At 38.4% G+C, this 15,202-nt stretch overlaps 1 protein-coding gene across 1 annotated transcript; it reads right to left on the bottom strand.

The window, feature by feature from the left end:
• Positions 1-776: 776 nt before the first annotated feature.
• Positions 777-14,901, bottom strand: LOC110782557 (zinc finger protein BRUTUS). Its single transcript, XM_021986720.2, has 14 exons — positions 14,287-14,901; positions 12,815-13,024; positions 12,320-12,514; positions 11,878-12,239; positions 9,964-10,189; positions 9,461-9,629; positions 8,112-9,326; positions 7,822-7,993; positions 7,511-7,732; positions 7,296-7,433; positions 5,672-5,906; positions 5,470-5,529; positions 1,235-1,306; positions 777-1,153 (listed from the first exon to the last, which is right to left on the bottom strand). Exons 1-14 carry the CDS (start codon positions 14,599-14,601, stop codon positions 1,013-1,015), a joined length of 3,732 nt encoding a protein of 1,243 aa, XP_021842412.1. The 5' UTR covers positions 14,602-14,901; the 3' UTR covers positions 777-1,012.
• Between the last annotated feature and the right edge of the window lie 301 nt (positions 14,902-15,202).

Below are 15,202 nucleotides of genomic sequence, written 5' to 3'. Positions count from 1 at the left end.
CACCATATAATTTGTATGCCATGCAGCTGCCTTAGGTAGTGAATCAATTCTAAAAGGGGCTAATCAAAAACAATATTCCACAATTTCCACTACCAGCACCAACTGTCAAGACATACAGATTTGGAGGCTAGTCATGAGGGAAATTGTTCTTCTAATCAGAGCAAGCGCGGTAATTCAGGAATAACCGCCCTCACTCCGAGGGGGGCTAGTTGTACGGGTGTGCTACTAGCCTGCTGGTAACACCCTCAACCGCGTAAGATTTACGTGCATAATAGTCTTACCAGCACTCGTGTGTTGCAGCATAAGATGCCCACCAAGAAATCAACGGGACGCTATCTCGTGGGTAGGACTCATATGATCCGTATACCGACCCACGCCTATATATATGGGCCTCATTTATTGTGAAAGGCACGCAATCCCAATCATTTCACCCAACCATAAACATATACTCTGCATAATCTCTGACTTAAGCATCGGAGGTGGATCCTCGAATCACATCCGAGACTAGTTTACCAGTGTCATTTGTGCAAGACAACATCGAGAGAACAGGATTACATAACCAGCAAGGCCTCTACAACCGTTCCTAATCCATACCGAAACAGAGACATTTTTCATAAGGGAGTAAACAAGTGTGGTGCATTTTAAAGGCAGTAAATACTGCAAGAGGATTTGTGCAAGAGGATTCGACTCCTTACTTCTTTGGCCCAAATGTTGTGAAAAAGCAATAATCGATAAACTGCAAGAGGATTTGACTCCTTACTTCTTTGGCACAAATGTTGTGAAAAAGCAATAATCGATAAACTGCAAGAGGATTTGACTCCTTGTTTGGCCAAAAATTTTGGAAATCTAAGAATCGCTCAACATAGCAAGCAACTCATTTAACCTTCCCACAACACCCCCATTTTTCAACTACTACAACATTGTAAAGGGAGGAAAAAGAATAAAGTTTTATATGTACTGCCGCCAAGATATTTACAATATAACCACCCAAGCGGACACTGAAAATTTGTTGTTATGTCAATGATGAACAGTTGGAGTCAGCAGGACCATTTCTGATGACACGAGTATTGTATGATCCACATAATCCGCACTTGTGGTAAAGCCAATGAAACCGTGCAGTTCCTTTTCTTCCGCAGTCATTGCAAAGTATGTCCTGAATTTAACAACTTTTTTAAGAACCTATCTACCAAATAACATGAAACCATATTCAAAAAACCAATAGTGCATCCCTCACCTGACAGCGATCCCTATAATCTTCAGGCAGCTGTTCAGAAGCCAGCAGAGCATCAAGCATACCAAAATAGACCTACATAAAAGGTGCGAGGCAAGAGCAAGAATATACATTTTTCTTAGAGAGAGAGATGGAAAAGAAAGAATAAGAAAAAAACGGATGCCATCATCTTAAATTAAAGAGATCAAACTATCTAAGCCACACGACACATTACTGCCTGTCTATGTTACTCCGACACTCCATCTGACGGTGGGTGTCGGTGTCGACACGACCCGACCCGTGACACGACACTCGACACGTGTCCGGGAAGGTGTCGACACCGGTGTCGAAAAAGTGTCCGATATGAAGTGTCGAAATCGGGAGGAGAAAGAAAAATTCGAAACCCTAGATCTAGAAATTGAAGGTGGGGGAAGCAAGAGAAGAACAATTATATTAGGGCTTTTGTTGTTGGAGAAAAAACGCCAAGATTGCACTCTTCAATTCTGATTTTCACCGGCATTTGACTGTTTGAGAGTCTTCCATGGCTGTCTTCGTTTCCTTCGGGTCATTTTTCGGTGATGGTGGACTGAGCTTTCTAACTTATTTTTTTTACCCTTTTTTTAAATATCCTAGGCCTACCACTATAATAAAAAATAAAAGAAAGGAAAAGGTGGGAAGTGGGGAACAAACCCACGTGCCCACTGAGTGACAGCTTTACAAAGTCAGCATTTTATTTTATTTTCATTTATTTCTTACTTTTAAATTCTTGTACTTTTAAACTCTTTTAAATAAATTTATCCTGCTTTGGAACTTTAACTTGATTAATATTTTTATTCTCACCTTTTTTTTTATATATAAAATTATATTATTTAACACTATTTTTGCAGTTTTTATTAAAAGTGTCGATTTTTTTCCGACACTTTGCAAACTAGTCGTGTCTAAAAAACAAGTCAAGACACTCCTTTGACCGTGTCGGAGTGTCTTCAAATATTTGGAACGGAGTGTCAGATACTCCGACACCCGTGTCGGACATGACACCGACACCCGTGTCTGAGTAACATAGCTGCCTGTTGTAATTTAGCATGCATACTTTGGACATAGAAGAGCCTATGTATCTTAAGCAGATTGTTGATAGCGGGCTGCAGGGTGATATCCATTTTGCCTACTTCAAAACTACCGTGTGGGGGTTATCTTCCCCTAAGCCCATTCCATATCTTAACAAGCATATTTTGAGCGTAGAAGAGTTGAAGACCTACTGTATTATCTAGATATAACATTATCTGGTGTGGTGTGATTGGTCATATCTCTAAACTTTTCCACACTAATATAGATATAACATTATCATGCCGGGTGTTGTTAAATTAGTCACAATGTGTGTTTTGCAAATATGTTATTATTGATTTTGGTAACAAGTAAACGGAAATAAGAAGTTATTGGTCAGATTGAAACAAGAATGAATTCCTATACAAGGTGAAGAGAACATAGACATGCACTATTTGTGCAATCTACCCCTTTACCTTTCCTTTTGAGCAAATTAATCCCAAAACTTGTAATAATAAAAAGTTCAAAACCCTTAAAATAAGTTGGAAGTAAAAGTTCACTGAAATGATGGAACTGTATAATTTTCAAAATATGCATTCAATATACTTACTCGTCCAATTTTAAACATACTTTGATCGTACAATGCTAAACATCTCATACTGACTTCACTCTCTACTTAATTCTTGGAACGCTTGGCTAACCTCCACCAGAAAAGCAACAAGTCTCAAACGCTGCTTCCTCTCTCTTCATCACAAGTGACTATTTTGCTAATGAACTGTAATGGCATTAAGCAAGACATATATAATGCAGTTTGGAGCTTCTTTGATACTGGTGTTCTTCCTAAACAAGTTAACGTTATTTCAGTCACTCTTGTGCCTAAAGTAATTCTTATGATTCTCAATTTTGGCCAATAGCATGTTGTTCTACTTTGTACAAGACAACCTCTAACGTCTTAACTACAAGGCTTCAGCAGAGCTCGCGAGTATCAAGCCGGGTTTATTCCAGGAACAATATTTAGACAACATTATCATAGCAACTGAATTGGTGAAAGGCTACAATAGGGATGCTCTTTCTCTTAGATACATGTCGAAAGTAGACCTAAAGAAAGCTTATGACTCGATTGAGTGGAGCTTTATGCAACAAGTTACACAAGAGCTTGGGTTTCCAACCATCTTTGTGCAATGGATTATGAGTAGCATCACTTCAGTCTCGTACTCAATCTTATTGAATGGAAAACCTACTCTTTTTAGGGCTCAGAAAGGTCTTCGGCTCTCTCCCCTTTCCTTTTTGCTATTGGTATGGAGTATCACCTTGATGCATGAACTATTTAATTTCTTTGCCAGACTTCAACGTCCATCCCATGCGTGAGAAAATGCAAACGTGTGAAGCTAGAGGTGATGTTATATCTTTGAAGCTGCTATTTCAGGCTTTTAATATATTCTCCAAAGCTTCGGGTTTGGAAGCTAATTTAGAAAAAAGTGAAGTGTACTTTGGGGGTGTTTATCAGGCTATTCAATCTGATATCATGGATGCATTCCCTATTTCTAAAGGCTCTCTCCCCTTCAGATATTTAGGGGTCCCTTTATCGACAAAAAGATTGATTTTATTTCAACGCAAGCCATTACTTGACAGAGTTATTAGCAGAGTGAAACCTTGGGTGGTGAAGAAGCTTACTTATTCTGGCCAATTACAATTGATTAAAAGTGTGATCTTCAAAAATTTCATCCTTCCTAATAAAGTAGTTAAAGAGATTGAAAGCATTTGTAGAGTTTTTTTTTTTTTATGGACAGGAGGTACTATTATTATGTCCATTTTCGATGGAGGCAAAGATTCATTTGTTCTTTTGGTTGTGGGATGTAATGGACTAAATCAAAATGACTCTTAAAATCTCTTCCCTTCCTTTTCCATAAAGTAGGAGATGGTCGTCCCGCTGTCGTCCCGTTATCGCTTTTGGGTCAATTGGAAACAACCTCTCTGCAATTGCAGAGGTAAGGTTGCGTACACCCGACCCCCCCCCCCCCCCCCTTACCCCACTTCTTGCGGGAGCCTCTTTGAGGCAATGGGGTAATGATAATGATGACAGGAGGTACTATTATGTCAAAGAAAGCCCCCTAGCCTGGGAGAATTTATGCTTACCCAAGGTTGCCAGAGTTTGGAACCTCGAGCATATTCAGACTTGGAATAAGGCAGCAGGCAGCCATCTCTAAGATTTACTGTGGGATCTCTCTTTCAAAAAGGATAAACTCTGGGTCAAATGGGTGGATACCTACTATGTAAAAGGCAGAAATTTATCTTTGGCATTGCTATTCTTCAATCTGCAACTTGGATGTTGCAGAAGATTATTCAATGTCGGGATCAGGTGCCTCAATGTAGAAGATGGTCTAATCTGGTACATGCTAGAAACTTTTCTATCAAAAAAATGTATTTGAAAATGCGAGGAAGTTATGAGAGGTTCCTTGGAGAAGGATTATTTGCATTAATCAGGCTTTCGAAATCTTTTTATATTGTGGCTTGCTATCCGAAACAGATTACCTACGGCTGACAGGTTGTTGCAATGGGGTATAAATTGTGATTCTGTGTTCTGTACTTCTGTTTGTGTGAGGAAGCTGAATCCAGTTGTCATCTCTTTTTTAAAGGCAAGTTTGCTACTGAAGTTTGGGAGAAGCTGTTGCTTTTGTTTGGTATCTCAAGACTGAGGAAGTAATTCATGCTGCTAAACGGGCAAAGAAGACTGATGACAAAAGTAAGTTGTATATAATGTAGACTGATGGCATTCGCAGAGACTGTATATTGAAAATGGCTTCGACGAAATGATATAATCTTTAACAGTTCTTGTAAGGCTAGTGATATAATTGTAAGAGATGTAATCTACAGAGTTGCCTGTAGAATTAAAGAAAGTATGAGGAGGTTTTTGTTTATCTAGGTTAGGTGCACATGAAGATTTGGACTCTCACCCTACCTAGAAGGTGGGCTTTCTCCAATCCGATGCTTTCTGCCTAAGTTTTGGTTTCTTTGAGGTTGTAGGTTACTTCTGGTTTGTACTTCCTTTGGCATTCAATTAACTTCACTTTAGGTGCCAAAATATTGTAATGGCATTCAAATAATGAAAACTTCCGCCATGACGGTTACTTTTGTAGCATTCCATGAAGCATGTTTAATCATTTAACTCAAGTCCAAATAATCTGATTGCATATGAAAACATGAAGGAATGTTCTTACCGCCATATCTCCCAAGGACTTGCTACAAATCGGACAAATATAGTTACTGCAAGTATAGGCCTGACATCACAGCAAAGAGGAGAGAATTCAAGCAGTTATTAACAAAAGTAACACAAAAGATGGAGAAGGAAACCAACAAGTTAATAGACATTCCGTCGAAAAAAGAAATAAGAAAACCAAGGAAATTTCGTCATTCACCAACCTGGAAGCAAGCTGAATGCATAAAATGGCCACAGGGAAGAGCTCTGACTGATGCACTTGATGTGAAGAGAAAATCACAGCAGATAGGGCAATTTGTTTCCAGACCTTTCTCACGGCATTTATGATCAACCAGCTTCACACTCAGGCAGCAATTGCAAGTCATGCAGTGGAAGAAGTCTGAACCAAGGCCCTTCCCCACACGGCACAAGTTGCAGAATGGGCAATGATAGACACTTCTGAAGACAGGATTTTAGGAAAAATCGTCAGTAATTTAATTGCAACACTTTAATCCACTGAAACACATTCTGCTGTTTCGTTAATTGCAAATCCTGTCCAATCAGCTTTGAAGTTGCATTGAGCCACTGAAACAAATTTCAGTCTGTAGTTCCTTATGCTAAAAATTAATGACATATTATGCATATGAAACTTTTCTCAATTATAAAATATATGGTTGCTCCATGGCTACAAACATATGATGCGCAAATATATCAAAATGTTAAAAGGGATAAAATAGCCTCCAACCCAAAAAAATAATTTAAACTCTATATGGTCAATGGCAAATATGTTCTTTTGTTTCATTTTCCATTTCCATGCTTCCCACCAAGTAATCACACGTATAAGTGGGCAGTTCTTTAAACTACAAAGATGGACCAGTTAAGTAATACTAAACAAAAAGGATCCTACTAAGCATAACACAACTCATGTGAAAAATCTTTCATTTTTCTAGAAGTATGTCCCTTAATTTACATAGATGAGTACAGGAATACAAGCTTACTAACAAGTTTTGCTAAACTAGTCCACAAGTGTACTTACGTACCACGTATCATGTACCCATTTGGATGTTCTATATATAATTTGCACAGAGGTAGTAAGTAGATAGGACTGGCCCCTTCCCTTAATTGTCCACACAATTATGAGCTGAATACATTTATGAACAATGATGAGGAATTCTCCTTTACACTTGCAGGGAAACAAATTTTCACATACAACCCCCTTTGAAACTGTGAATATGTTACTATGTATTTGCGCTCATTTCCTCAACAAAACAAAAAGGTATTTGCGCTCATTCAATATATTTGTCACAAAGTACGATGTCCCAAAATATGCATCAATTCTTTAAGGATTATTTGCTTCCTTAAATAGTCCACAAAGTTATGAACACAATATATTTATGAATAACGACGATGAAGCATTGCCTTCACATTTCTATGCCAATGAAAATTTCACATACATCCCCCTTAGAAAACTGAATATCTATTTTTATAGCAAACATTAAAGACATATACATGATCTTTAGATTGCGAGCTCTGTTAAAATTGTCCCTTGACTTAAGCTGTTGATCACATACACATTCTTATGAACAAATGCTGTTGTCTCATCAGGAAGCACTAATGTTGAGTATGCCTAAGAGAGTAAGAGGACAAAGGTACGGTATTTAAAACCCTTCAGACTATTTATCCTACATACAATACATTCTTGCCAGTCCTGGATAACTATTATCTAGAGTGACAGTAATATACTGATAGGTAATAGCTTAAACATAAAAAAAATAAAAAACTTGCCAGCTTGGATCAAAACTTCAAGAAAACACCAATAGAAGGTAGGCCTATTAACTGCTCTTTTACCTCTCATCATCAAAAAATTTGCAGATGTTACAGTAATATTGGGCCATTGAAAGTCCATTGCATGAAGGCGTTGTGCAAACCGGTCCAACAGGCTGAATTTTACAGCAGCGCATACACATAATTTCAGTGGTAACTTTCCTGGTTGGGAATATAAAAGCACATTGGTAAGCACCCAAAAACTTTGATGGAGTAAGAATTAGGATAAGAAAACATACCTATCCATGGAGTGGTCACTGACTTTGTCATGACAGAACCTACATGGGAACAATTTTCCACAGCAAGCAGCTCGAAGTTTGCAATTTCTTTTGTAGTGTTCACATCCAAAGATTTTTTTCTCAGGATCTCGGTATGATGGACAGCATCCAAGCAGGTCATCGCCATTTGAAGATTCACCTGTCCCTTCATGAGAAATCTTCTGCTGAGCAGCGATCCAGCGACTAAAAACATACCCCCGAAAAGGAAAAGAATTCAGCATCAGAAAAAGTTCCACAACGGAACTTAATGCACCACTGAAAATGAAATGAACCTGGTCATCAAATTTTGAATCAAGTAATCTTTTCTTCGTGGATCAAGGCTTGAATCACGAGAGACCTTTCTTATTTCAGACTCAAGTTCACTCTGATTCATTCTGAAAATATCTTTCCATCCAGGCTTGAAAGTTTGATCACTGGAGTCCAAAGCATCGCACACATCATGGCCTGATGAAATTACAAAAATATTAGTCAAAACCAAAGTTTCCAGGGCACAGTTCTATCAAAAAATAAGAAAAAGATCAGGTCAGCAGCTTTACTGATGCGTTCTAGGTAAGACACAAACCTTGTGTTGAACTTATCTCTAATGTTGAACATTGTTGAGAGGGAGTAGCGCTTTCCCACCATTCATTAAGCCATTCACTAAACATAGTGTTCTTGGTTGCATTCTTCCATGTGTCCATCATCTTATTCTGTTCCTCTTGGGTTAGTGCAGAAGTTACCCATGGAAGCATAGATTGAAGCACCTCTGCTCCAGTAGTACCAATTATATGGCCAACAATTTTATCCTGGTCCTCCACGGAAAAATGTTTGTCAAACAGAGGCCATAGCTCGCGCTCTTCGTTGAGAACATGCTGATCAAGAGTTACTCTTATAGATTTGCACATTCCCTGAAGCTTGGTAGCAAGCTCATGGTACTTCCTCAATTTATCACCAGGGTCGCTTTCATTGGAGTCGTATCCACGTGGGGCTTCAGCAGCACTAGGTCTACTCAATGCTCCGCAGAGTTGTGAAAGTTCAGACAGTGCAGAAGATATGTCCTCGAAAAGCATCTCTTCTTGCTTGTGATCCAAAGTATAAGAGTGGCTGACATTGTGAAGAGCTTCCTTGGACTCCAGTGCTGGGAATACTATGTCATCCTCCGCATTACTATGAGCTTTGTACAGTCCCCACAAAAGTCGAAATCGGCCACTAAACTGCCTAAGAAATGCCTCATCACATTCAGTTAATTTTCCAGACTCAGCATCCAAGTACTCCAAGTCTTTGCGGATTGCTTTATGAAACTTAAATATGTTATCAATAGGCCTCGTAGTAGATCCAGTATTTGAAATGCTTATCTCAGTCTCCCAATTGAAAAGACTCGAGTTAAGGGAGGGTGCAGTGGGACTAAGAGACAAGGAACGTAGAGATTTCGCAGCAGCTAATGAACTCACTACCAGGTGACCATTATTAACTCCTAAACCAGGGACACAACAGGATAGAGTACCACACTGGAAATTACCTCCTTTTCTGTCTTCAAGATTACCAGTCTCTTCTCTTGATGTCATGTTACTCCGCTTGAATGGCCGATCTTCATCATCCTGTTGTGTTATGGAAGCTTTATCCCCATTGGATAAGCACGCAGTGTATTCACTAACAAGAGACTGTTCATTGCCTTCCCCACTAAGCAGACCAGCTGGACAACAACCAATTGCACTTGAGGACAAGCAGACGTTCATTTTACTACCTTTGCACGCCCAACCAGAAAAAAGTGTAACAAGTGCAGCATCTGCAGCTGGAGCTGCATTAGACAGATGAGGTTCAACAAATGAGAAGAAAGCATAATACACACAGCTATAGCCAGGAATATGAAAATGAAGAACACAATATAATGATAAATTTTAAATAGCAGAATGTCTAAAATTATAATATCACCTGCCATATACATGTTTTTAAGAAAGCACTTTGCTTCTTCTTCGCCAAGTGATCCGACTAACCATGGCAATACACGTTCAATTAATTTCAATGGCATCACACACAGGCTCTGGTACATAAGTTCTCTTTGTCTCTGCGGGCTAAATAGCTTTCGGGCAAGTGGAAGTACCTAGAGGTGCAAGATGTAACTACGTGAAAAACCATGAAGAGTATGTATAATGACTATAAGTCTACAATAGGATGTAACCACCCACAAGTTCGCAGTAAATTCACATCCACATTGAGTGAACAAAACCATTCAAGCCGGAATGCAGTAAGATTTCGACAAAAGCAATAATCACAATTTTAAGGCACTTTATTAACTTCAGGGCAATATCTTATAGCCTTTGTGTATCAGTCTCTCCATTAAAACTTCTTCTAACGTTCTCACCTAAATAAGGAAACCCAACATCGGCACATAATGTACATTCTGAAAGTTTACACTTCATACAAAATGAACAAACCTGAATTTCCTCGTTCCGGAAATGCTTCTGTATGGTGCCTGTTATTTGATCAGCATATGTACATAGTCTTGAATAGAAATCGTCTAAAGATGATTCTGCGTTGGCAAGCTGTATGTTCTCTATTAAGCATCTGATTTTCTGAAATTTGCTTTCTTCTTCAGCATGCTCCTGAGCAAAGGACAATTCTGCATCTACGGCAGGGAATACAACCTTATCCTCAGCGATGCTGTCAGCAAACAAGTAAAGCACATTTCACACCTTAGACACAGAAAATAATAGATCATCAGGCTAGTAAATGAGTTATGGAGAATTGACGAAAAACAGGGGCCATGGGGCTTCACTGGATGAGCATTTCATAGATCATGCTACTTCGTACTTAATATTACTTGAAGGAAAAAATAAGTCACGCTAAAGTAACTGGACCTCCACCGGGACGTTAGACGATTACATAATTCAAGATCCACCACTGTAAGCGGTGAAGATCCATGAAACTGATTACATAAAAAGAGAATATTGCTTGATACAACATCTCCCTTGGAAGTTAGGGACTGGAAGAATACTTGAAAAACTAGGATTGTCCAGGACGTTTGTTTAAAAGTTTAAAATATATTCTTTTTCACGTGCACGTATCGACTTTAGGATATCCCTATCTCAACGGTCTTGCTTCATCCCCCTCCTACCCACTAACCTCTTCCTTACACGCACACTGATACCCACCCACCCACCTCCCCCCCCCCAAAAAAAAAAGCAAAGGTGGAGATGGAAATTGTAACACAGGCTTAACATGATTCGTGAAAGCGAACTGCCTATATTAAGATAGAACTTTTATAATTAACTAGATAAACATGAGGGAAAATTCAAGAATAAGTAAAAACAAAGAACTAAAATTGCCTAATATCGATATAATGATGGGAGCTTCAAATGCAGGTTTCTTAGAGCATTGGTACACACATTCAGATATCACTCAACTTCACTTCATCGATGCATCCAAGGTTTAACGGTTTAAAATACCAAAAGAGCCTTGCAACTCAATGAAAGTAAACTAAAATGATAGCAGCTCCTTTTACTTTCACCATTTCATGATCTTCATTCTTCAGTCTTCCATCCCCTTGCCAAATACAATGGTATGTCGGTCATTATGAATCGATATATACTTCGGTTGCAATTAGCAAAGCAACTGGTATCTCATGAGAACACCATTTTATAACTGATAGAGATACAAGTCATATAACTAACTTGGCTCAACTCAAAATAAGCTACCAGCAGCCATTTAAGACACGAGGGACTCTCAATGGCTGGGAAGCATCAAACAATTCACTAATAGAGATCTAGCTTAGAAACTTTGCGATTCACTAATAGAGATCTAGCTTATACTGATTTTTAAACAAATTAAAAAAATATCATACTCCTGTTCCTTAATGTTCTAACTCACTTACTACTCATAGGTCAAAATAAACAAAGTTTGACCGTATCAACATTATCATGTGAAATCTTGTTAGACACGTCCCAATGTGTATTTTCAAAATATCAACTTTTCTTAATTTATACTATTACATAATTTGAGATATTAGTGGTTCAAAATGTGTACTGGAGACTGTGAAGAAAAAAAAGTGAATAGAACATTAACGAACGGGGGGAGTATAATAATTAAAACCAGTTCGGTGTGACGGAAGTGAAACAAATACCCAATAGAAGATGAGACAGATAAGATTAGTTGGAAACTAAAAGAACGACCAAGATTTTTTATCAGTTTTGGAAATTTTGTAATATAAGGAGAAGCTGTTAAGTGTACAGGTTGGTTATTACTTTTGTATGTTGTACATAAATATTACTATTGGTCAAGAAAAAAACAAACAATTTAGTATCAAAAGGCAAACAGTTTCAAGATATATTTAGTCCAGAGCACTGTTTTACCTATGAAATATGCAAACTTCAGTAATGAAGTGTAGCCTCTCATTGAATGCAGACAAATCAGAGAATTCATCTTTTAGCTGCATTCTTCTAGCAGCTTCTGCTATTTCACTTAGTTCTCTGTTTATCGCCTTATGCCACAGTGATATCTCATCTATTGGGAAACTGAGATCTGAATCTGCAGTAGAACTACTCAGTTTGACGCGTTTTCTTTTGCCAGTCTGCGAAGATTCACAAGCACAGGATGACCCTTTGGCTTGACCCACTGAAGCACATGCTGTAGAGTCTATGCTGCACTGCACCGTGGTACCACAGCTTGAACGAGGTTTATCCATTTCAGTTCCATCCATCCAGGTGAATATGACCTCCATTTTCAACAATTTATAAGCAAACATGCAATTCAAACAACGGAAGCTCTGGTCTCAAGTTTAGTTCAGATGCTAACCTTATGAAGAAGATCCTCATTTGGAATAATTTTGCGAAGACATTTCTGCATATCCTGACTCTCGTCGGTGGAGACAGATGATGAAAGCCAAGGAAGAAACTCCATCATCATATTAACAGGTATAGAGCACAGGAACCGCCAAACTAGTGATGCCTGTTCCTCGAACGAAAACTTTTCAATAAGCAAAGGGAACACCTGGAATAATAGCACTTCGTCAGAATAAGCATCACAAAAAGAAATTACAGCTTGAGAATGTCGAATCCCACGCCCTATAAACAGTGTCTAGCCGTCAAAGGGAAGGGGAGAAGCTTCAGTTATCTTAGATAAAAAATTATATGCACAAGCAGATAATTGATCATTGACTTTGTTTGAATCAAATCACAGGAAATATGGTTTATCTTGTTCTGGCTATCCTTAAACCTCGACAAATATCATGAGCATAATCATCTAGGACCCAAGAAAGCAAATCACGAGCATAGTGGAAGAGATTATCACCTGCTTTTCTTCCTTGGACATGTGCTGGCTGATTGACGTTTGGAGGGCTCCTGTACGGGAAGCTAATTCTCTTCGGTAGGTTTCTTCATCTCGTACCTTTGTGGTCAACAGCTCAAACAATTCATCAAAGAGAACACTTTCACCTTCATGCTCCAGAGAGTAGGTTCTAGCTACATTTTTTACGCGGATGTCAAGAGCTGGGAAGATAACCTGAAATTTTGGACGAATTATGACAAGCCTTAACACCAGATTGAGCTTTGACTCATAAATAAAGTAGTATGTCAATTGTCAATGCAGTTCCAATGAGTCAACATTTCATGTTATTGGTACCATCAGAACTAACAAGAATGCAAGGACAAGCAAAGGTATCAGATATAGCATGACAAGTATTCATTTTAAGCACGAAAAGTCAAATCCCTTCACAAGGTTAATTCTGTAGAGCATAAATGCTGTAAAACTTATGAAAATAAATGTTCTGATGCTTAAACGAGCGCTGTGAAGACACCTGTCAATGCATCAATATATATAATAATTTTTTTTATACAAAACCTGCCACCAGAGTGCAAGACTTAGAGATGGAAATGGAGGAGAAAATCAGTGAGTAGATACGCAAAGAGATATTCAAGTGACATTAATCTTTTCATTAACCGAAGTTCAGCACCATCAGATCTGTATGTTCTAAATAAACACATTCACAATCAAGCTACTACGTAAAACAATATTTCAAAACCACCCTTTCATTTCTCCAACTCTCAAGCTATCTCTTAGTTGTATTCATATTCAGAATACAATAACTGAAACGGCAATACATGATTACACCAGCTGGGTTAACCATAAACGTAATACCTTGCCTATTGAGTGTGCCAGTGCATAAGTTCTTCGTCAAGCTACAAGGCTGATCAGTACTTCACTACTTCTAAACCACACTTTTATCCTATCTTCTGTTCCTTTTCCTAACTTCCCTTCTTATTTGCTACTCCAAAGCTTTCTCATCGTCAAATTCTTATTCAAAATACAATATTTTCAACATAATTCGTGATTATACTAGCTAATTAAACATAAAGTCATAAACTTGAAATATTCTCTTGTGAGTGTCAGCCACTGCATAATTTTTTTAGTCTCAAGCTACAACACCGACCAGTATTTCTAAACTAAGCTCTTGGTTCTATCCTTTCTTCTTATTCATACTCCCAAATTATACCATTCAAACATACAACATTTTGAACGAAGTTTCGAAGTACACCAGTTAATTAACCATAAACATAATTTGTCCCAGTGCCTGAATTCATTCTCAATTAACCTAAATTGCAAAGAAATTCAAGTAATTAACAAAGAAGAAAATAATCAGCTGTTCAGAATTGTCTAATTTACTCTACCTCAAAACACCTAAATTACGAAAATAAAAAGTCGGGAGAATGAAGCAATTGGGAAAATTAGAAATATAATTGACAAAGAAAAACAGTTGCGCCTACCTCATCCTCAGCATTACAGTGATGCTTGTAGATGCAACGAAGAAAATGATAGCGCTTGAGCAACGGCTGGATATCGGTTCCGTGATTCTTGGCAAAATCAATAGCAGCACGATGAAGACCTTCAAGCTCGGCTTTAATAGCCTTATGGAAGAACAAAAAAATCAAAATGGGGGATTTCTGAGCAGAATTTTTCAAAGAAGGTTTGGATGATGAGGACGAAGTCGGAGGCGAAGGATCTACCGCGTTAACTGGACCTGCCAAAATCGCAACTCCACCTCCATCTCTATGTCCAATCCCCGTTAATGGCGTGGCCATTCCAAGAAAAACAAAGTATCTCTCTCCTAAGAAAATTCCAAAGGAAGAACCCTAAAGCACGGTGTTGATGTGATTGTGGAGCAAGAAGAAGAGGAGGTCGTAGCACGAGAAGTCCATGAATTTTGTGAGTTTGTGTTTGTGTTGTTAATTTCTGTGTGGAAAAATGAAGTACTCCGTATCTTGATTTGGTGAGGGGCCGAGGGGTAAGATTGAGGTGAGAGGGTGAAAAAGGTAATAATGAAAGGAAGAAGAAGAAGAAGAAGAAGAAGAAGACAGTGGTAAAGTGGAGCCAGGTGGAAGGAAGTTGTGCCAAGGTGTGATGAGAAGTAGTTGGACATAGGGAGCAATTGCGGGACACGTATGTGAAGCACGTGTGAGTGTGTATCCACCACGGTCTTTTCTCAATTTTTCTTGCCTCCGATCACTCCCTACTTTATCACTACTGCTGGATTCCTGGATGGTTTACTTCATCATTACTCTTCTCGATCTATTACTACTATCAACTACTATCAACTACTATCAACTATCAACTATCAACATGCCTGCCTTTCATCTCACTTTCTCATGAGAAGAATGTTATCACACCTTAACCACAAGTTTA

This window comes from Spinacia oleracea, chromosome 3 (assembly GCF_020520425.1).
Source record: "Spinacia oleracea cultivar Varoflay chromosome 3, BTI_SOV_V1, whole genome shotgun sequence".
NCBI classification, from domain to species: domain Eukaryota; kingdom Viridiplantae; phylum Streptophyta; class Magnoliopsida; order Caryophyllales; family Amaranthaceae; genus Spinacia; species Spinacia oleracea.
Note: the sequence above shows the minus strand (reverse complement) of the source record. Positions and strands in the feature narration are given on the sequence as shown.